General features: G+C 44.4%; 1 protein-coding gene across 1 annotated transcript in view; it reads left to right on the top strand.

Annotated features, from left to right (window-relative positions):
• The first annotated feature begins 3,823 nt into the window (after positions 1-3,823).
• The window catches only part of LOC149366334 (receptor-type tyrosine-protein phosphatase T-like), a 102,671-nt gene continuing 82,457 nt past the window's right edge, over positions 3,824-24,037 (top strand). Inside the window, exons 1-7 of the mRNA XM_089570319.1 lie at positions 3,824-4,099; positions 6,636-6,685; positions 7,886-8,053; positions 9,273-9,413; positions 10,835-11,122; positions 18,270-18,401; positions 22,357-22,515. Coding sequence (XP_089426445.1) covers positions 3,870-4,099; positions 6,636-6,685; positions 7,886-8,053; positions 9,273-9,413; positions 10,835-11,122; positions 18,270-18,401; positions 22,357-22,515 — 1,168 coding nt within the window. The 5' untranslated portion in view covers positions 3,824-3,869. The remainder of the gene's footprint in view (positions 4,100-6,635; positions 6,686-7,885; positions 8,054-9,272; positions 9,414-10,834; positions 11,123-18,269; positions 18,402-22,356; positions 22,516-24,037) is intronic.

The raw sequence follows: 24,037 nt of genomic DNA, 5'->3' as shown, positions 1-24,037 counted from the left end.
CTTCTAAATTTAATCACTTATCCGTCAGCTATGATAACATCACTCTAATAATGGCCCATTGATTAACACCACAAATTAAGAAAAAGAGTTGAAACAGCCCCTTATGCACCTTGGTTTAGATGACAGTTGCCTTCCATAATTCATATGTCTGTTGAATCGAACCCTACGAGTGCCTTGCATAGAGTCCCGCCTGGGTTGCAGGGATGAGATTTATTTTCTAATAGATATTATTCGGCGAAAAAAGATTTTGGATGTTTCGGCTTCAGTTTGGGCATGGATTTCGCAGCGCATTAGCGACCACATATGCCTGAGCTAGACGATAACGGCAGCTGGATAATTTTATGGTATGATATTAACTTAGAGTGGCAACTAATGTTTAGTATCGATAACACGGAAGAAATTTTAGTTGCGAAGGTTGCCACTACTTCGCTACCTTGTCACTACACAAAGCCACGAGCACCCTTAACACTGGAATATATCTTAATTAATACGGAGCTCCATAGAAGAAAAGCCAAATCGGGACTCGAATTGAGGATATAAGTGCAGTGTTGAACGTTTTCTGCCGTCATCCAGTAAGGCCAATATGAGACGTCTGAAACTTAAACGCCTGTTTTGTTATAAGCGGATCGAACACCACTACAAGTAACGGCATTGATTCGCGAAGCAGGATGTGCTGAACAACGTATACCAGCAAGAATGAGGTCCCTGCCCTCCGGTGCTTTGACGCACTAAATACGCTTAAGAACTTCGGCCATCCAGTCACCTTCGCGTCTATTCGAGAAGCAGGCTTTACTACGGGCCCCTGGAAATTCTACGGGGTGTGAGTTTTCGAGGGATCACTACTTCCGCGTGATCAAATAAGCCGCAGTTATACGTGATACTCCGCAGTAGTCTGTCCCCTCACTGTCTGTATTCAGAGTTGCGATTTCAACAAGGCAGACTACCTAATAATAGGAAGCAAGAACTCTTTGCCGTCTCTTCAATAATTTCATCAATGTCAGTCTTTGCTTTTACTTGACTCCATATTACACATAAAAGGGGAGATCTTTTTAGGCGTTAACTGGTGCATTGATGGAAGCTTCAATGACGTCTGACTGTCGAAGTCTGACTTCAAGCTTTGGAATCGACTGCGGTCGGTCGCCCGACTGTTGTGCACCGCGCTGACCTCTATTACACCGTCTGAAAAAAGTCGCACCTCAGGAAATTTAATTCACTTTTTGGGCCTCGACTTGAGGAGGCGTCACTCTGAGATTTGAAGCGTCTTGCTGGTACACCCTGAAACAGTATGGAAACAATGAGCTCAGTGCAGCTGTCGGAATGCCACGTTGCCTGCGCGTTTTGCCAAAGGCCACCTCTCAACACAAGATTGGTCCTACTTGTAGAAGTTCTCGGCGTCGTACACTGACGAACCAAGAACTTCACCCAAACAATGAAGCAGCACAAAGCGGATGTCAAACAAATGAACAGGGATCGCAGAGCGGAGACCGAGAACTGCAAGGCACGTGGCCATAAGATTGTCTTTGAGCTGATCATTTTGCTGGACACCGAGCCTCGCCCTCAAAGGAGGCTCTTACTTGTGTCACGGCACATTTTTTATATTTTTTCTTTATTTGTTCTCAGAAACAGTACACAAACAGTTCAGCAGATGCGAGGACTATAGTAGGATACAACTTTAAAAAACAGCAGCTACTAACACTGGGCCGTGGTCCGCGGCGTCCTGTATTACTCCACTGGCCATTCGCAACTGTTAACTAAATCAACGTTTTATTGCTTGACTATGTCAAACAATCCACGTATCAAAATTCTAGAGCTCATAATTTTTTTCTTGTCCTAAGCTTCTTGTTTACATAAGAAGAAACGTTTAAGCAGTGCACTACTTGTTTGTCGTGGAGGAATTCTGTGCACGGAGGCTGAATGTGGGTGGAGCTTCACTGCAGACTTAAGTTGTATCTGACTATAGCTGTTAAACACTCGTTAGAAGCCCTTCCCCTTCTTACAACCATGGTCTATACTCAGTGACACGGCGGCTGACTAAATTAGGGCTTAGAAGGGCAAGCTGCAACTCGCCCGCAGTCACACCTGATGATTTAAGTGAGCAGGTGCTTAAACCCAGTGTTTTTTTTTAATTTTTAATTCGCGTTCTTTTCTGACGTAAATTCCTTTCCCAAGCAGACAGGCCTCTGTGGAATGATTTCTTTTGAAAAATCGATATCACTTGGAACACACGTTAATGTCGCTCCGCTGTTAAAGTAACCTTCATGGCTTACAAAATGTCGCGTACTGCCTGTTCGTTAGTGACTGCGACATTGCAACTAGCGTGGAAAGCACAAGGACAGCGACAAAAGGAACCGACGGGACAGCACGTCTGCGTAGCGCTGGCTTCCCTGACAGCATACTCGCCACTGTCGCTGAGAGCCTTATTAAAGAGCTCCGACAGGGACGCAAGACAGCAGGCTGCTGCAATGACGGCCCGGGGGACGTCCGGTGCCTGTGCCCAACATGCACAACTTGTCCCATCGCCTCAAAAAGGCCGCGGGAAAGTGCGGCATCCCTGTCGTTTTGACAGCCCCACAAAAGCTGTCTAGGATGTGCCGAATGGTCAACAATGCTTACCAGGCAAAAACCTGCGCAACAAAACACGCCACGCGGTTTCTGAACTGCACCATCGGTGTGGTGTATCTTATCCCACTGACCTGTGGTAAGTGTCATATTGGCCAAACAGGCCAGTTCCTGAACGAAAGGCTACGAAAACACCGGACTACAGTCGCAGCTCTGATGGCGGGGGGCCATTTGGCCGCACATTGCCGCAAATGCAAAGTAAGAACAACAGGCGGTAATGAAGAAAAATGCGTCCCACTCTTTAGCCACACGAGAGTGCTTAGGCGGCTTCATAGACAGGGTGATAGGGAGATATTTGAAGCATTTTGCATTGATAAGGCAGGGGACAAGTGCGTGAGCACACCCTCAGTAGCCCTCACGAAAAAAGAGATAATCCATCTGTCAAAAAACTTGCGCGTGAATTTGGTTTAAATGTTTACTCTTTGTTATGACAACCTGCCTCGTGATAAAGAGAAGGGGGCGGGGGTACAGTCTCCTGAGCATGCGCCGAATACAAGTGTAAAAATCTGTTCTCTGTGCATTAAAACGTCAGTTGAAGTCTAGCGTGCTGTCCCGTCGGTTCCTTTTGTAGCTGTCCTTGTGCTTTCCACGCTACTTGCAATGCCGCAGTCACTAACGAATTCACACCAAATAGCCCAACTGTCTTCCATGATCGTACTGCCTGTTCTGCCATGAAAGGACAGCATAATCTAGCGCTGTTCACGGTACCCCGGCTGCAGGAACTTGGCACGGAATGTGTTCTTGGGGCTAAGTCTTAAGGCCACACCGTTCAGCTGCAGCGAAATGAATGTTCCTAGAATGCTCCATGTAGCGAATCATTCAAAACACAAGTCAATCAGGAAGCTTCTCTACCGCATGAAGAAACCTTCGGCAAGCATTTCAAAGTCAGAGTCATTCGGTCTTTAATACTGCCATAATCGCTCTATTATAGGGCTGATGTGAAAAGCCTTTGGCCTTGAGACATTTGAACAAAACTGTACTTGCTTTAATTTATTATTGAAAAATCAGAGCCACGCACTTAACAATTGAAATACACTGATACAAATCTCTTTCAACCTACTCGCTCAGTGAGAGCTACTACCGTCAAGACCTACTCAATGCTAAGGATATCGTCACGAAAGTGGGCGCACTTTTGCCAACGCGACAGCCAAAAGTCATCTGATATAATTTTTCAAATGAATTTCAAAACCAGAATGCCTAACTGCTCGATCTTAGTTATTGTATTCTCGTTTTTTAGCGTGACTGGAAACATGTCACATAACAGTTGCAGCCTCTTCTGGAGATTTCAATTTTCTGGCTACAGAAAAATTTTCATGGCGCTTTTCTTTTACCAAAAGGAATCATCAATTTGTAAGAGCGCGCTTCACGACCTCCGGATATCGGCCTGGAACACATCACAAATGACGGCGTCTTTGACATTTTTTAAGGAAAATCGCAGCGACTACTTCGGCTCAATGCGATATGGCGTCACATCCGAAAGGTAACGAAATGCCTTCTTACTCCTTTTTTGTCATGTATTTTTCTGTTTGTATCCCCACACGTTTACCCCTAATACAATGCAATTTTGAGCGCAGGTCTTGACGCTGCGCGTTTACCAGCCACGTCTACCTCGCTCGTTGCAGTAGAGGAACTGGCAGGATGTATCGCACCACACTTTTGCGTCGCCTTTATGTAGTCTCCTCCCTTTTTTGAAGCTGCTACGCTCTGCGCGGGTCATCATGCGTGACTCGTTCAGTTATGCCGCTGCATGCCTGAGAGGTGGCGCGTCTGCCATTACCACGGCCGCCATTTGAGTCGCGTTTATATAGTAGCTTCTGCTTCAGCCAAACGCGCAGCTTGACCCTGCCGTCGGCATCACTGAGCCTCTTGCCGAGCGGCGCGCTTAGCAGCTGTGTCTATCTTATTCATCGTAATGAAAGAACTGGCCGGATGTACTGTGCAGCGCTTTTGCTTCGCGGTCACATAGCCACCGCTCTCTGGCCATGGTAACCCGTGATCGGCCACCCTCCGGGTGCGACATCGCTCACTTGCCGCCGCGAGATCCTGCGATGATCCTTTATGGGGTACCATCTGAGAAGTTTTTTTTTTAGGGAAAGTGTATGTTCGTTCGAACTGCTCCAAAATATAAGAATCTCGAAATTAGACCTACCTGAAAAAAAAATTTGCCAGGAGCTCCGCCTTAAGGATACGACGCAATAGCATTAATGGATTAGTGGCCGTAGATGTGGAATTGGTCATACTCGAGTTTACATTCACATATGCGTGAGTGTCCTCATACCATTCCTGGCACAGTGGTGCAGAGGTCAAGCGATGCACCACTGCCCTGCGATGGAAGGTGCTGGCACTGGTGGCGCTTGTGAAACCAAGCTTGACGCTCTTGGGCAACCACTCGCTATCGCTCGGAGCCCAAAGCACTACCCAGTGCAAATCAAATTCACCTGTATACAGACCTTGAAGTACAGGCGGAAGTCAATAAGAAAACAATTTGCACTCTAAAAACTTTGATCCACCACTTCTGTGCACCACGATAAGCCTTCGTCGCTTTCAGTATCTCGGATAGCAGGCAATAGTAGGTGAATACTGCTGTTAAAGGGCTGTTCATTCCATCGTTTTTTGTCCTGGTCATTTTGCGCAGCTTCCCCTTTCTTCAATCATGAAACAACTAGCCTGTACGAACGTGCTCTTATAGTTGGCCACAAGTAACCATAAAGAACAATACGTCCGCCGGCACGAGTCCCTTCCGAAGACAAAACTAAATATATCTTGCACAGCTTATTGACGCGACGATGAAAGAAACAAAGGCATCGATTCGAAAAGACGCCGTGCTGTCACAAACAAAAGGAACCCGTGTTTCCCAAAGGAGATTTAGAACTTCAATTTGAGCTAGACGGTGTGTAGTACTTGAGACAGGAAACAATAGCGCCTACAAAGACCAACACAACCGAAGAACGACGCAGGACAAGCGTATTAGGACAAGTCGCAGGACAAGTGTGAACCACGATTTTATGGTATAAGGATTCTCGGAAGGACCAAAGATACTATGACAAGAGATGTTTTTTGAAGCTTTCCATCATAACCGACTTTCTCGGATAAAAATTTTGAAAATTCGGAAAATTGTAAGATACGGTTCTGTAAGTATTGAAGGAAAAGGTGCGTTGTTCTCATATGTAGTAAAATCTTTCTTTTCAAGTGTTTTTATGAATCGCATTGAAAAGTTAAGATTGGTACAAAAAACCAACGGGAAATGGTTTGGACGATAGCAAAAACCTTAATGAAAAAGAAGGTAAGATTGGTTGATTTGCGGATATATTGATTACTACATTGAAATCTTCCATTTCAAGGAAAAATTACGTTCCTAAAAGATTTCCAGCGCAATATTTTTTGTCAAGAATTGCTAGGTATGATAAGAAAGAAAGAAAAGATTTTGTTAGTGATAACTCTGTAACCGTTTTCAAGCTTGAGATGTATCTTGAACGGTTTTGCTGATTATGTGTGGTCTTGCTGCTGCGCATTCCTTGGTTTGCCTAATATTTGCTGGCTTCTCGGCGAATAAAGAAAGATGAACTTAGCGTTTGACAGGCGTCGTTCCTCCCTTTTGTTTGCCTATGTGGGCGCTATTGTTTCCTGGCACTTCTTTAATTTTCGAGAAGGAAGCATATTTCTGAACACAGCTTGTCTAGAAAAGTAGCATATAATAATGTTTCGGATGACATGTCGGCTAAGTGAAAGCTCATATTTTTTTTATTCCATCTCTTTAGACCCACGATCATTGATAATTTAACGTATAAACGCTGGATATATTTAGTTAGTGTCTTGAAAGGCAAAAACTCGTGTGAATTAAGGCTAACGTTCTGGGTGCATAGTTACACCTGTATTTATTCATTTTGAGGACTTCACCATACACTGAGAAACGGTTCTTTAAGACGTACTTCTTCAACAACTTTTCTTGAAATTGCAAGAAATGCCTAGTGCGCCAGTTATGTAATATGAAAGATATTCCGTTTTCTCTGTTCCAGCTTCTTCGGAAACTCGCCGTATTTTCGATTTATGTCTTCCCGTATAAAAGGTATGCTACCAGATGTATTTCTTCCCGTTCTTTTCGTTTGCAGAGTGATTTTGCGTTTTTTATCATATTATATTTATGGTAGCACGTGCATATAACGCCGCTCTATGTTGCACGTATGAAAGAATTGTGCACGTGCGAGTTGCGAAACATGGATCCAGCTCAAGATTAAAGTGGAAAATATCCATGTAGGGAACTTTTCAGCCAATCGCATAAACCTACGGTCATGACGGCTTGGCCTACTTTGCGCCTGCCGGTGTGGCATCGCAGCGTGCTAGCAGGTGTGAGAGGAATCACCGCAACGTCATGGCAATATGTCGACGGCCTTGGTTGAAGACTCTTCTTTGTACGGAATTTGGTCCTTCGTTCGAAAATTGCATTCGACTATCGTAAAAAATCGCAGAACCAGTCGCATGCAAGATATTCGAAGAGAGCTAGAAACTACCGCATGAAGCGCGAATAAAAAGCAGCAGGTTGTTTAGATTCTTTATCTAAGTACTCTCCTAAGCTTCCTAGTCGGCGTGGTAAAAGATAATCTTCAGTGTTTGGAAAAGCACTCTGGTCGGCCGGTGGAGCATATGCGTTTAAAAAGCTGTAGCATCAGCCATAACTCGCGTTAATCACACAGGCGGAGTTGAAATGCGCTCAAGGGCATTGCTAAATGGGCATACCTAAATGTTTGAGTTTTAAAGACACATTGAGGTATTTCATCGCTACAAATAAAAAGGTAAGATTAGATGGAAAGAATTCACATTAACCACACAATCACTCAAAGCATAAAAAAGGTACCCTTACTCTGGATATAGCCCGTGAGGCTGACAACGCTGAATTGGCACTAGTAACAACATTAGTCCGGCAGTGTGATAGATCAGCTAACTTACTATAAAATAGCTGCACTTTAGACACGCTCCAACTTGTGCACTGCAGCTTGATGTGTTTAGAAATGTGTGCTTGATCTTTTATCTATATGACTGTAGCATTAACTGCCTTGACTAACGCGGTCGTGAATCATGAAACTATGAGGAATTTATTGAATCATTTTTAAATAAACGTTGCTTGGCACAGCCACCTTTAGGTGCCACTGGGGCTCTTTCAGCGAGTATGCAATAATGGGTAGCCGTACTCAAATACTGAACGGGGGTATAACACTTCGGGGATCAAAACTATACATATTAATGTGGTTCACAACTGAATTACTTACAGAGGATGTCCTGGACGTGACGGCTTTGCACAGGAATTATATCTACGGTAAAAACATGATGTCCGAACTCGAATGCCACGGCCCTGAGAGTCGCCGAATTACCTTTGACTACACAATCAAGGAAGTCGCATTGCCGCCTGATGTCAACCTTCGCCCAGAGAAACATGCAGGTATTTGCAGCAAAGCAAAAAGGCAGAGAACCTCAGCGTTTGCAATGGGGGCACTACGGCACCGCATGTTGCCATTTGACCACGTTGCAAAGAACTGTGGCGATTGCGCGAGCACCACGAAGGTGCAAGAAAAGCTCGTTGGTTTCAGCAGGGTGCAGTGTCTACTTTCGGATGCACGTGCCACAAGCAACTTTTCAAGTGCTGTTGCAAATAGAACTTATTTTGTTTGAAATTAATAATTCGAATTCAAGTTGGACTGCTAAATCATAGTGAATTTCATCGTTGTTGTCTAACGATAATTTAGAATGAGTGTTTTTGATGAAATGATGTAGAGCTGTGACTATCATTTGTTGGTGGACACCTTAACCGCGCCCTAAGGGAAGGGAGGTAGGTGGGAGTCAGAGAAGAAAAAGATAATTGAAGCCCAATGTGGCACGGGGCTAGTAGTGATTGTTCTTTTCAGTTTAGAAGCCATTCAAGCATTAACATATCTTGATTACAGTATAAAAGTGCTTGCTATTTTCCAACTTTCTTATTTTGTATTCAACTATTCGCGCCGTTTGAAATTAGCTGCATGTGTTCTCGTAGGCATTCGCACAGGTGCTTCCTGGCCCCAAAGGTTTTAATGGCGTAGAGTTAGCTTGTTTAAGAGTTTCTCTAGCCTGATTTTGTTTTACAGTGGTATTGTTTGTCTGAAAGCGTACGACTTCGAGTACCCGCTTCCTGACGTCAGTGTTGCGCTTCTTGTGAGCGCTTCATTCTTGATAGGTACACTGCTTTTCCTTGAATGTCTAGAATGCATATTTCTAGGGGCAGTTTACATATGCAAAAACTAGTGTTTTACTTTGAGCATTTAGAAGGGATGTCTCCATATTCGAGAGGCAGTGCTAAGAAGCTAGAAACGCAGCCAAGAGACAGCAATCAGCGATGGACGTCGAAAATATGAAGTGGGCCGTGTTGATGAAAATCGAAGAATAAAGGGAAGGTTGGATCAGACTCCAAATATTCTTTTATTCAACTGGTAAAACCCGTTCAATCATCGTCTAGAATTTGTTTGCTTGGAACTTTGGCATGTTACGTGTTTATTTTGGCGCCTTTTTTAGAGTATAAAGCATATTAATATGATAAACATGTCGACCAATGGTTTATTAATTTTTCATTGCTCCTCCGTTAGTGGCATTAGCTGTGTTTTAAGTTATAGTTTTTTTCCTCCTTCTAGCTTCAGGTGCTTATGTATTGAAGTGGCCAACAAGAACACCACCAGTCTTCCCTCACTTGCGAACAAACATGTTCTGGTGCAAGGTAGAGCGAAGCACACTATCCAACGTCGGTTCACCAGCCATGTTTTTTGAGCTTAAAGGTAAGAAACAGTGGTGTAGCATCGAACTTTGCTAGCCCTCATTGGGTTTTGGATTGAATTCGAAAACTTTTACTATAAGCTTGAGTAACAAGCGGATTAGTTGATCTTACTATGTGGCCGTCATTTGAGACTGACGGCGGCATCTTGCGAAAAATAAGTGTGTGTGAACTAGGATGCGGGAAGACCATATTCTTTGATGATTTCCACAAGTGAGACCTCTGTTGGCAGCGAAAGCAACTTAAAACCACAAGTTTTGATGGATGGTGTTTTTTAGCGACAAAACTTTCTGCTCGAGGCTTTAAATGCATGCTATACCTGAAAACTGCTTATGTCATTGGTGTCCCATAGTTCTTAGGCGCCATGTAGGAGGCGCTGCCATTTTTTCGTCGCTGTGGAAAGTTTATAAGCAAGCTACATCAGTTAATTGGACAAGGCCACGTAAATGAGTTGTCCACTGTCTGGCTTAGAACTAATAGCTTATGAGTACTGACACCGAAATGCTACACGCTTTTCGGTGTCATCTCTTTCTGGCTCTCCAAAGAATAACACTATGCATTGCAGCTTCTTCTTCGGTCTTGACTGGTTGTATACAAGTTTCAAATAAATTGGTTGAAAAACATATATCATCTGTTTTATTCCGTAATGGAAAGTCGATGCGATTATTTCGTATAACTGTGGCTATAAAAGAGAACAGAATTTGTAGAACTTATACTGCAGATTCAGAAAAAAGCAGGCCACAAAACGTAAATACGAGAGCGCTGATAACACTGTCCTGTTTTCTGTATGTGATAATAATAACGGACCCTTCGACCCAGAGGAATTTCAAACCTACGAAGCGCAACGGCTTCTAGGTAGCCTTCATAAACCATAGGGACCTGTCTCGAGAATTTAATTGAGGCCTCAAGGAAAAAAGCGAGCGGCGTGCGGCTCCCTCTCAGTGGAACGAAGCCACAAATCCTTATCCCAAAGGTTTCTGAGAAGCGAGTTCAGTTGGTAGGTATGGAAACCAGGCCTTCACTCCTTGCATACCCTGGCTGTGGCTGACAAATCTCTCACCAACCTTCAACTATGCGTTATTCACTTTCATTCACGCCAGTAAACTCTGCATTTATCACCAATTTTTTCTAAACTATATCCACTCTTTTTTGCATCTCCCAGTTCTCTCAAACTAAGGCTCAGCTAGAGCATTCCGTTTTCTCTTTAACTGTCGCCTTTCCCTTCGCTTATTATCCTTGTCGTTTCATACAACGTGCCTTCTTTGCATCATCACCGACCAACTAGCAGGCGGTCCGGTTGGTCACAAGCACAAGATGTCCTTAGGGAGTAATCTAGCCTTTTTTTCCCTGCCCAGTACGGAGTAGTAAAATGTAATACAAATTTCTCCCCCGGGGTGTTCACACTGCCCTTTTCTCGGATTGCAGGAGGGCCAACTTTCCTGCCGGTAAACTACACGATCACAGCCAGCCGTTCCGACAAGGTAGCCCTGCAAGTGCAGGAGGTAACTGGTGTCACCGATCCGTTTCGATTGACGTCATGGGCCAGGGTGAACGCAACGGGACACGCTACTGAGAAGCTCTCAACAAATGGACCCGGCTTCAGCTGGCAGACGACCGCGGTGGACATCCAACACAACGGAGTATACGTGGCAAGTGGCCCGAACACTAGGACACCAGGGAGCAACAGGGCTATCATCCGGCTGATCGTACGCAGTAAGTGAGACTTAGCCGTCAGATTGTTCAGGCGTAGTGGCAGGTGGAGCCAACTGTTTCAACTCCGAAGGAAGAAAAATATTTCACTGTGGAGGTTTGTGTTCTTGGGTTGTAAGCAGAAATTTATATCATTATCAATAAAGAAAGCACTTCGCGCTGGTTTAAACTTTTTTTTCTTCAGTTTCCGGAAACTACTTGCCTTGAAGTCTGGACACAAGGAAACCGCCGGCTTTTTTTTTCTCAGTTCTTTGTAAGAGGATAGCTTCTAATAGCGAAGTTAAATTTTTTTACATCTGATGGCCTTGGAGCTTCGGAGGAGAGGTAACCTTGTTTATTTTAGTAATGAGCTCTTTATAAGTCATCAAAGAATGAAACACTATATGTTATTCACACGGTGTTATCTGCATTTTGTATTCTGCAGTACCAAGTAGCAGTCTTTGGATTCAAGTGAAAGTTGAAGATTCGCTAGCGAATGCTGAACTTCTCCCAAGAGAATTCGTGCTTTTTCCGGCATCAAAATGAGTGGTGTATATGTGTGAGCTCGCATTACTGCTTTTGCTTTGTGGACGAGAGGAGCACAGCAAACACAAACCTCTGCCCGACACCCCACCCATCCTATTCCCGACAAATGTGAGATTTACTGAGGAACGAATCTCAGTAAGGCGATCCTTCGCTGCTGTTGCGTGGCTCTACGTCACTACGTCCTATCAACGAACACACCCGCGTCTGCGGTATAGAGAGTAGTGCCAAGACCTTTGGCTGCGTACAGAAGGTTGTAACGTACATTCTTAGTGCCCGCAAAAAAAAAGAACTGTTCAGAACAAATCCAGTCCAATGGCATGTCAGTGTTTAATTCTTTTTGCTCAATGCCAATTTGCTTGATTCTTTGGCTGCAATTGAATTTTACTTACCATAAAAATATTAACGCCGTCGAGGTAGAGAAGTGCCTCGCGAAGACTTCTTTTCCCCGTCACATATACAGGCTATTCCGGTTTTTATTTTGAAGTTCTGCGAAAAAGAAAAAAAAATGACAGTAAGCGGTAGGAATATACGACTAGTGCAGAATTGTAGGCGATTTCCTTGACTAGGTCAGTATATTTCATATAAGTTCTTCGTTTGCAAGCAAGTATATATTGCCAAAATTTTGATAGGTGATTACAATGCAAAACGTTTACCATAAAAATTGCAGAATGTGCTCAGAAATTGTTGGTTGTTTTCTTCAAAGTAGTTTTCTTTGGGATCCTTTTTAGCAAAAAGAAAAGTGTGCGAGATTTTAAAAATTGTCAAATGCCTTAGTGATCTCGAGTCGCGGTGCTGGTGCCCTCAAACTTTTGAGGAGTTAAGAAAGTCGGTGGCGCTATGACGCTCTGAAGCAACCAACCAGCAGTCATATATATGGTTCTTCGATAAGAGCCGGGCGCCTCCATTTCCAGGAACAACAGCGCTGTAGCACAGGCGAGAACACACTGGGCAGCAATAAATCATTTGTGCTATGGGGATACTGGCGGTGCAGCTGTTTGACTCCCGGTGCAGCGTCAGGAATCTGACGGAGCGAATTTGCAGTGCTTGTCGCTAAGCGACACTGTGACTTGTGACTCATTTATTTTTTATTTTGTGTAACGCTGTTTCCTTACTAGGAGCGCGCATGAGGGTGCTCACATCGTGAAGCATCGGTGCGAGCTCATGTGAATATTTGTTTTAAAAACCTCTTGCAGCCTCTTGTAAGCTCTAAAAAAAATGGCACCAATAAGGTTTCCTAAAAGACAATAAGTTAACTGCCCATCTTTAACTATTCTATCCTGATTTCATCCTGCAAATTTTGAGGTAATTTCATCCAAAAAAATATTTTCTGTTTGCTTAGCTGAAAATCAATCGTAGTTAAAGAAACTATGCTCGGTTTGCAAAGGTCACATCCAATAGCCTTGCGCCATTCCAATGTTGCTGGAGGGCGTAGTCTATTGGTCAGTGCTCACACTGGGCTTCTTCGATTAACCGGGCTCGGGCAGCCCGCTGGCGGCCCGCAAGTTCGTCTCTGACAGGAAAACGCATCATGGTCACGTGGGCTGGCGGCCACCGGAACCAGACTGTCGGCAATCTCGGCGGCAAGCAAGTCGCGGATCACGGAGGGCAGATGCTCTCTCTAGCTTCGCGTTCTGCGTCTCATTCACGCGTACGGTAGAAATAGGCTGCTTGGTATCGAAAACAACGACTTGCAGTTATTGAGGGCTGCGTGCCGCAGACTGCAGAACATGCAGCTGATCAAGCTCGCACTCGTATACATCGGCAACGACAACGCGAGCGTGTGCCTTCGGTGCACTGTGTAAGCTTCAAGAAATCCTCAAAAGCATGCGATGAGCAATCGCAATCTAACGTGTTTCAGTCGACACCACATAGAACGGAAAAACTGCCCGTGCGTTGTTTATCAAACGACAAGCCGTACTCTCGGATTATTGCGTGTTTGCTTACTACGCAGTAAGTTATATGACTGGTATGACCGCCGACGATCGACCCAGCTGGTGTACTCTGCTGTGGTAGTTGCGATTTTTACGCTCGTAACCTGCTTCCCGTAAGCTGTAAGCAGAAAAGAATCGGGATACGTTCGTTCAACTGTAGTCTGTCGGCCGCCGGCTTTTGCTGCGGGCAAGGAACGCCTAATCTCAGCAAAATTTGCGCATATCAGCTTGTTGAACGTCCACCTAGAACAAGCGGGTGCACTGTATAAATTTAGCTGCGTATCGTTTCTGTAATAATACAGCTTTATAGCAGAGAACTGGCACTGAAATGAAAGGCGCTACAATCCCTGCGTGTCGGCTCCTCACGTTCCGCGTGATGACGATCAGCGCTAGAGCTCATTTTTATCTATTTTTTTTTAAATGGGCCAAACGCGAGGAGGTGCATGCCTGCGGTACTTCTCAGATATTTTGAGCATATGTGGCAGAAGGCCCGAGCATGAAGCTGTTCAACAGTTGGTGACAACAGAATCAGCACTTGGTCGGCGCGACAATTCTGTGTGGCCATATGCCCGCAGAGATGTCTCGAGCAATGTGCTCGTTAGGGCTTTTAATAAAGGACATGTTTCAGTCAAGCGTTTTTCAAAGCATATCCACTTTTGCACTGCGCCAAACGCAATGAAGACCATACGCTCCCGTATCGCGCTCAACCAACTCTTCGTAGAACACGGTCAGCACATGCATCTATGCGCGCGTCTGAACGCGTACTCGGAACTGGAATCCGGCTGCTCTCGTGAAAGGCCTCGAACACCATCGCAATATCCGCCGGGCGCACGAAATTAACAGCCGAAATATTTTGTGAATCAGAAGTATGCGATCGTAATATGAAGCGAGCAATTGTGCTTTCGAGGTGGTGAGACGATCGAAATATGATCGTGCATACGCACGCAAAACATATCAATAAACAGCGAGAACTACCGCAAAAGGTGTCATTGCAGGCGACACAGTCGATATGCACCGTGGCCTAGTCGAAACAAGCGCCTGCATTGCGCAAAACATCGCATGAAGAACCGCGGTCCTTCTAGTCCTTATAAAAATGGCCGCGCGAGCTTCCCGCTACCAAACACCTCTCTGTCGTCTGCTAGCTGCCCGAGCGCTGCCAGCACAAAATCGTCCTGGCGAGTCTGGCCGCCGGCTGGCAGCCCGAAACCGCCCAGCCAGAGAAAAACGAACGCGTTCCGGGCAGCCACCGGAAGTGGGCGGAGCAACCCGAGAAAATCGAGCGCGCTCGGGCAGCCCGCAAGCAACCCGCGGGCTGCCAGAGGCGGATAATCGAAGAAGCTCACTATTTCGCGGAAACATTGTGTACGCTTTGCGTAGGAGTAAGTGCTACCGAATAGTAAGAAAAATATGATGTCATACTGGTATGATGCTGCTTTCTTTGGAGGTCGCAAGCTCACTCGATTTTACAGCCAGGTACCACATCTCGCGCACGCCTAAGAAATGCATGGCATCACTGTTGAAATTTCCACAGCCAGCACTACGAGTGAAGACCGGATATTTGGTTTAAAAAAAGGAAAGGCGTAGTGACGTATCACTTCTCGGTGGACAGCTCAATGGCGCCGTGAAGAAAGACAGGAAGGATGTAATGAAAGCAGGAAGAGAGAAGGCGTAGTGGAAGGCTCCAGATAAATTTCAACCACTAGGGCTCCTTAACATGTAGTGACATTGCATAGCACATGGACGTCTCCTATTCGCCTCAATACAAATGCGGCCTCCGCAACCGGGATTCCATCCACATCTAAGGCTGAGCAGCCGAACGCCCTTGAGAGGGAAGGGATCTGACGAGAGGGAAGGGAAACAAAGGAGATAAGGCGAGGCATAGACAAGAGGAACTGCAGCCAAAGCTACGGAGTAGGGAGTACATGACCAAAAAAAGGGCCACGCGCCATCATCGTAGCTCTTCTAAGGATGGGGCTTGCGCTCACTCGGATCCGCCCGACCACCGTGTGAACGCCGCCCTGTTCTAGCCATCCATCGCCATCACTGAGTGTAACACATAGTTCGATGGCGTCATCACTTTTGCAAACGCTGCTGGCAACGTTTACGTTTACAATGAAAGTGACAGTGATAGTGACAAAGTGTACGCTTGGTATTGCTCAATTCGCATTTTGTGCAAGAAGTGTAAACCATCCCAATGGGCACTGAAACTACCTTGGACGCCTTCGGGACGTCCAATGGAGGGCCGAGATGTACGCTATAATTGATGAGATGTACGCTATAATTATGAACGCCCTGAGCGGCATCGAGTTATGACAGAACATGACGATAAATAGAAGCTCCTTGGCGGGACACACTAACGCAGATATAGAAACCTTGCAAAAAGTGTTAGCGGAAGTCGGGTATTGAACAGAAGGAGAAATGAGAATCATTTTTAATATGTTTTTTGGGGTTTACTGTCTCGAAGAAAGTCAGATTTTAAGGAACGCCATAGAAGAGGGCTTAGGATAATTTTTACCACCTGGGGCTTTTTAACGTGCACTGATATCACATGGTACAGGGCCTTCAAGCATTTCAACTCAGTCCAAATGTAACTGCCGCGACCGGGATTGAGCCCGGATACTACAGGTCAGCAGCCCAGCATAATAACCAAAAAGTCATCGCAGTGGCTGAAGGATCCTTGTACCCCAGTGTTTTCCATGCTTAGAAGCATGAGCCGAATTATAAATTTATGCGTCCTTCTTAACTGATTCAATGAAACAGAGTTTTAGTGTGGGAGCTCTCATGCGCTCAGCAACAACGACGAAGAATCTTGTCAGCTTCTTATCTTGTGCCGCTGCCTAGCAACAGCGAAAAAACGAAATAAAATTAATATCCACGGCTTGTACTCGCAGCCGCAGCTGGCGCGCAGGTCAGCATTGCAGGCCACTGCGCTAGAGCACTAGGTTATCGAGCTTTTTTTTCAACATGGCATTTATTACACAGATGTGACGTTTTATGCCCATTAGCTATGCACAAGCATAATGAAAACAGGGGCAAACCAACAAGCTTAGGCAACCAAGCAGGAGAAAAGGTTTAATGCGGAGCACATAGGATATCAATCATAAAACAATACATCTAAACAACGAAGAACTAGAAAAAAGGAAATGAAGAGTGAGTGCCAGTCCGGTTCGAACTCGGTCTGGGCTACATTTCTTTCAGAATTATGATCATTTTACTAAAATGATGTTCTGGGATTTTGCAGAAACAACCGATTCAGTGTGTCCATCATGCGTGTTTTCCGGAGGCTACGTAAAGCAATTAAAAATAGCATATCTAAGGGCTTACCAACTAATTGAAGTGGAGTCAGATATCGTAGAGACTGCCGCGTCAAACTAGTTTTTCATTTTCTGTGTCCATTGCATGATATCCCAAATAAGTACTGTGTCTAAACAATTGACGAAACAATGACCAATCGTTTGAGGAGCACCACAAAGGTACAATATGCCATAGACACAAAAGTACCTGTTTTCTCTGGCCAAATTTTGACCGGTAATGTGTCAGTGTGTAGCTTGTAGAAAAGCTTTTATTTGTACCTGGCGAGAGGGGCATTTTACGTACTTTCTTGAGTCCGTCATGTCCCGATAAACCAACATACGCAGAAAGGTATATAGGCGGAGGGAAGATCACCACGCAGAACAAATCCTTGAATAAGCGCTTCCTCGAAACTGAAAAAAAGAAACTCAGGGGAAAAACGAACAAATTTAAAAAAAACAGCAAAATACACCTCATGCTTTAATCCCGACGAGCATGCTCGTTTACGAACATGAGAAGACTCAATTAAGCTCTGTAAACCACTAAATTGACTTGCAAGAATGCACTCAAAACCGCATGTGTATAGTCGGATACAACTTAAGAAGGCAGCGGCTTTTCCCCGTCAAAGAACCCCCCCTCCAACCAATGGCGTCGGCCGATTCTCATTGTGCCGCTAGCGTGAGAATGCAGGGAGCGAAAGATGAAAGGGGAGAGTCCTCTCTGTCCATAGTCGGGGATGGACCTTTCTCTCCATTGTGGCAACGCTCCCTGCATTGTCACCCTAGCAGGGTCACAAGAATCGGCCGACGCCATAGGCTGGGAGGGGGGTTCTTTGACGGGGAAAAGCCGCTGCCTTCTCAAGTTGTATACGACTATAGTATCCTGAAACAATCTGTAGGATATACAGGTGGAGTAAACGAAGGCCGCCAGAGCTTATAGGCCGGAATATATTATCACACCTCATTGATTCAAACAACGAATCCCACACACAATTTCCGCCGGATTTTCTCTTTTAGACTCTCGCCGCAGCGGTACACGCATCGCGGTACAAGCATAGAAAGTTGTTCGGAGTTCGTGCCAGCTATGAAAGCTCACGTCTTGACGTACTATAAAATGTTATAGGTTGGGGGAGCAGAGATGTGTAGGTTAGTCATGCACTGCATGACCCATTATGCTGATGATCCACTGACGGGTTCTAAAACCGAACAGGTAGCAATGCTGGCTATTTCCGGTGAAGATGCCGGGCACCAGTTTCGTTCAGTCTGCGGTGTTGTAGCTGCATGCGCCACTATTTGTTTTTCAACCAGGGTGTTAATACTCGTAACTGTGTGAAGAACGTGCAGGTAGCAGCAGAAGGTAGGCACAGAAGGACTTCCCAATTAACAAAACTCTCTCACTTGCAGCCTGTCCTCACGGAAGATATGGCTCATCGTGCAACTACTACTGCCCTTTCTGCCAAAACGGCGGTGTATGTCACGACATCACAGGCCAGTGCATCTGTCCGCCAGGGTTCAGGGGAGGGCTCTGCGAGGCCCGTGAGTACAAGGCTTACGCAACAAAAAAACCGCGGAGTGTAATCACTCTATGCATTTTTGTCGTCCTGTGTGTTTATTACCATTGATATCAGAACTGTAATAAGTGGCATTAACACATTTCAGGCGTATATAAAAAGGTGCTTCAGTAGAACCTGTCGGGGTAGTTGGTTCATGAAAGATGCGAAGAACTGAGAGAACAAGGCACAGAAGGTGTTTGTGTGCATTTTTGCCTCTACGACATCTATGTCTCGTTCGCTCAGTCTTCTGCAAGCGTATATTCCTCCTCCTTGCTCAGTAACGACCCCCTGAATGGTTACCATAGAAAAACATGCACCGGTTATGCCGACTGCTGCTACTTCTACTACTGCTACTGCTACTGCTACTCCTACTGCTACTGATGCTGCTGCTGCTACTAACTACTACTGCTTCTACTACTACTGCTGTTACTACTACTACTGCTACTACTACTTCTACTACTACTGCTACCACCACTACTACTACTAAAACTACTGCTACTACTACTACCACTACTACTACCACTACTACTGCAGCCACTACTACAACTACTACTACTACTACCTCTACTACTACTGCTACTGCACCTACTGCTACTGATACTACTGCTACTGCTACTACTGCACATACTGCTACTGATACTACTACTACTACTACTACTACTACTACCACCACCACCACCACCACCACCACCACCACCACCACCACCACCACCACCACCACCACCACTACAACTGCATCATGACATCAAACAGAACGTCTGCACTGCTCCCAGACTTAGCACCGCCTTGTAAGCGGTCCCAGCACACATCTGGCAGATTGAAGTCACCTATTAACAGTATTTTCTTATTTTGGAAATGAGACAGGTGATGTTGTAGCTTAATAAGATAGTCGGGTGTGGCATCTGGTGGCCTGTAGCAACCATACAGGATGAAAGAATGACCCCAGCAAGAAATTTTTATGCAAAGGCATTCAAGGTCAGGGACATCATATACAAGGTCGCATTCTACAGAGTCTTTTAAGAGAATGGCTACGCCACCACCCCTTGAGGTCCTGTCCTTGCGAACGACTTTATAATGAGGAGGAAATACCAGGTCATCTGCTAAGTCGTCATGTAACCAAGTTTCCGTCAGGACTGATATGTGTGGGTCGAACTCCAGCAGTTTAAGTTCAAGCGAGTCTTTCTTGTTTTCAACGCTGCGTGCGTTAATGTTAACTATTCTCAAGCTTTTTATACTAGATTGGCCCGTGTTAGAACGAAAACATTTTCCATACTTTTTGCTCACCTGCACAAGGAAGACAAACGGATTAGTGCTCCGCATTCTGTCGATGCTGCCATGCCCAGTGGTTGCAAAACGAGCGTGAGTCCCATTTATAGCTTGAGTGCACTAAATAATAAACGCATAAACGCAATATAATAATAAACGCAAATAATAAACGAATAAATGCAAAAACGTTCACAAACGCACACCTTGGATGACGCTGAATTATTCAACTGAAGCGAAAACTAAAAAGATCTAAGGAAAAAACCACCAGTTAAGTAAGATTGAAACGCATAAAAATAATCTTGAACGTGCGGTTCGTGAGTCAAAAGACTGGTACTTTAACACAACGTTACCCAGTTTTGTTAAAAATGACCCAAGTATATTTTGGAACTTCCTGAGTGACAGCAAGAAACATATCTCAAAAATAACAGCGGAGGGAGATACTTTGACTGATCCGATTGACATTGCACGCCATTTTAATTCTTTTTTTCACAGCGTATTCTCTGAAGCAGGTGTACGAACTGTACAAAGCGCATCATATTTTCCTGTATCAGAGGTTGACTTTGTTAGCCTCCCTGGTGTATTTGCTTTGCTTTTAGAACTGAAACCTAAAAGTTCTTCTGGTCCTGATAATTTAACAAATGTATTTTTGCGACGCTATGCCGAAATAATTGCGAAGTTTCTTTTTGTGTTGTTTAAAAAATATCTGCTGTCATCAAAACTTCCGGTTGAATGGAAGACTGCTCGAGTTGTTCCCATCTTTAAAAAAGGTGACTGCACATTACTATAAAATTACCGTCCTATTTCTTTAACTTCCGCATGCTGTAAAATGCTCGAACATATTATTGCTAAACATATTAACAAATTTCTTGAAGAACACTCCATATTAAGCGACTTTCAGCATGGGTTTAGAAAGGGCTATTCTAACACAACACAATTAGTTACAATAGTACACACTTTTGCTAAAACACTGGATATGGATGGTCAAATAGACACCATAATTATGGATTTCAGCAAAGCATTTCATAAAGTTCACCACGGAAAACTCATTCAAAAACTAAAAAAACATTAATCTTCCAGACATTTTAATATCGTGGATTCAAGATTACCTCACGAATAGAGTGCAATTTGTTTCAGTCGATGGGTGCAGCTCCAGTTGTCTCCCAGTCACCTCTGGGGTGCCCCAAGGTAGCGTCTTGGGGCCTTTGCTTTTTCAGATTTACATCAATGATATTGTTAATGTGGTTACTCTAGGAACTCATATTCGCTTGTTTGCTGATGATTGTGTCGTTTTCCGTCAAATTACGTGTACTAACGATCAAAACGAACTTGACCAGTATCTTCGAAATGTTCTTGATTGATGCAGCGAGTTTTCCATGGCTCTTAACACTGAAAAAACAGTTTCGATGCAAATAACACATAAAAGGAACCCAATTAACCACGTGTATACACTCGGATCATCAACACTAAAGCAGGTTAATAGCTACAAATATCTAGGTGTAACAATCACAAGCAGTCTTTCCTGGAACTCACATATAGATAACATATGCTCCTCTGCATTTAAAAAGCTGTGTTTTCTGAGGCATAAACTAAGAAATTCACCTTCTCACGTAAAACCGCTAACGTATAACATTTACATCAGTCCAAAGCTTGAGTATGCTTCGGTTGTTTGGGACCCATTCACTAAACTTAACATATATAAATTAGAAAGGGTTCAAAGAAAAGGTGTTAGGTTTATCTATTCCAAATTTAAAATCACCGACTCCCCCACTGACCTCATGGCGGCTAACAATATTGAAACACTTGAAACGCGAAGAGGAAAATATCGCCTTGAGTTTCTTTATTCTTTACTTAACCATAAGTTTGCTTTGGATCCTTCACAGTACATATCCCCTTTAACCACACGTTATACCCGACATCATCACATTCACTGATTGACACCGTATTTTGCGAAAACTGACTGTTTTAAATATTTGTTTTTTCCGCGGACAATATCCGATTGGAACCATGTTATGACATCGTAATAGTTTGAAATATTTGTCTCCTCATTTTTATGTATGTTTCTTTTCATTGTGTTCTGTATCTTTTGAGTTTTAAGAATATATGCCTGTCCTGTTTGGACCCTGAAAAGGGTCTGCAGTATGTACTAAATAAATAAAAATAAAGGCGCGGAACCTTGGAGAGGGTGCTTAATAGCTATCGTAAAAATTTCGATTAGTAATAAGTTCATTTTTTGTGCTACTGCTTACGAGGTGTTGGGGTTCAAATCTAAGTGCCACTATAAGAAATGCTTGTCATAAAAGTTCCTTTCCCAGGCTCCAGTGAAAATCAGTCTTTTTCTGTGGTTTGCTGGTTACTACAAACACGGACACATACAAACACCTGCAGCGACGTGGCGTTGCAGTCGACGTCGCTCGTGAACAGCGACGCTACGGTCTAAAATGTGCATGCCGCATGACGGTGTAAACAGGCTCTCTTACACTCTGAAAGATCTTTGCCGCAGCCTCCTGCGTGCACCTGCTTATTTCGCTTATTCCTTGTACAACTCTCTACTGAGTGAGGATTGTCCACCACAGCTGATGTTTCTTTTGATCTCGCTCTCTGTAAATTATTTCGCATATAGTTTTGCTGGCAGTCGATATAGAGACATTACCTTGTTTTATTTTGCATACTAGCATGCGGGGACGACTACTTCGGCTGGCACTGCCAGCGCAGATGCTCAGAGACCAATCATGACCGAAACGTGAAGTCGTGCCGGGGAATACTGATGTGCCTGCCGGATCCTTACGGGTGCTCCTGTGGAACCGGCTTTCACGGACCATTTTGTAACGAAAGTAAGTCATTGAACGCATTCGGCGGATTTATATAAAGTACCTTTACAGCGAAAGCATTTCTTGCCTCATGAGTGGATGTACAGAATCTCTCTACAGAGCGTGTCGGCAGAGCGTGTCCGCGCGAAAATGACTTTTTGAAAAAGAAATTTCAGGGCATTGTCGTTCGTAACCAGGTGCTCTGAGTGCTGGGCGGGCCCGAAATGCATACGTCAGGTAGGATGGTTGGTTAAAGCATGTTTGAGGGGCGCGGAGTGAACGTGTTGTGGTGTGTATGATGGCAAAGTGTGCTGGGGGTGTGTACTGTTGTTAGACAACGATGACTTGCAAAAAATTGCAGGCGTTCAATAGCCCATGCTTTCGCAATTCTCTAATGCAGGAGACTTGAGTGTTCTAGAATTTTCTTGGAAGCTAACTTTCGCATTCAGTATTTCTGAGGAGAAGTCGAGTTGCATTTTGCGGTACGGCACTGTCACTAGCCCTAAGTTTTTCAGCGAAAGCGCAGTCACCGCACATAACTAAAGAGCACGACTAAAATGATATTAAAAAAAGTGCAGCCACCCGCTACAGACGATTATAAAATTATTATCTTGCTCTTATTCTGCCCTATAATTTGGAAAATGAGTAGATAATTGGTGGTTTCAGTAGATTTTCGTGTTGCAGTTATCAGCGAAAGTGTGGAGAGTATCGAGTGCGGCGACTTGCTCTATTCGAACTTTGCTGTACTGGCAGGTGTGTCAGGTAACCTGTGGAAATGACAGGTTTCCTAACATCACACAGCGCTCTACACTAGTTGGTTTTCTCATAATAAACTTAAGGTGTTGTATTTCTTTTTCTCTGAGATTGTCACTACGCACTGTACTCTAAATTTCCTTTTTAGTCGTTTCTTAAGATATTTTGAGACGGGTAGACCACAAAATTAAAACTGCCACTACGCTCACTGTAGTGCTTGTGCCGGCAGCGTTCCTTCCGGCATAAAATACAAACAAGCAACAGTCGTCGAAACCGTCTGTCTAAACAGTCATAAATGAAAACAACATTCATCGAATCCAAGGAAAGCATAGAGGGATGTATTTGTTTTTGTAACCCGTGGAGTTGATGAATGGAAAATAACAGTTGGATTACTTTATTCTAAAAGACAATTGATTAGAAAGCAGAAACAAAAAACACATAACGCCGATGAGATACAGCCCACGACCACTGATTTTCACGTACGGTGCTCCAGGAGCACAGTTACGGACACGGCTGTCCGGTCTTCCTCTTTAGGGAGGGTCTTCCTAGCCCTCAGCATGTTCACCGACGCCTCCCATGGCTATAGCAGCGAACGTACTACATCCTGTATTGCTGCAAGTGCCATGTCGATATCATACGTCCATATCAGTTTTTTTAAAATTTGGAAAACAAGGTTACCCTCGGTGCTCTGGGTATACAAATTCTGGCTACAACACGCCAAAATACGTGGGCTTCCGAAAAGCTTACAGGCAAAGCAACTTCTCCAGATCAGGCAACTCCTCGAAATAGCCAG

Source organism: Amblyomma mixtum, chromosome 1 (genome assembly GCF_055824585.1).
Source record: "Amblyomma mixtum isolate Tamu chromosome 1, ASM5582458v1, whole genome shotgun sequence".
Taxonomy (NCBI): Eukaryota; Metazoa; Arthropoda; class Arachnida; order Ixodida; family Ixodidae; genus Amblyomma; species Amblyomma mixtum.
The sequence above is the reverse complement of the archived record's forward strand: the minus strand, read 5'-3'. Positions and strand labels throughout refer to the sequence as shown.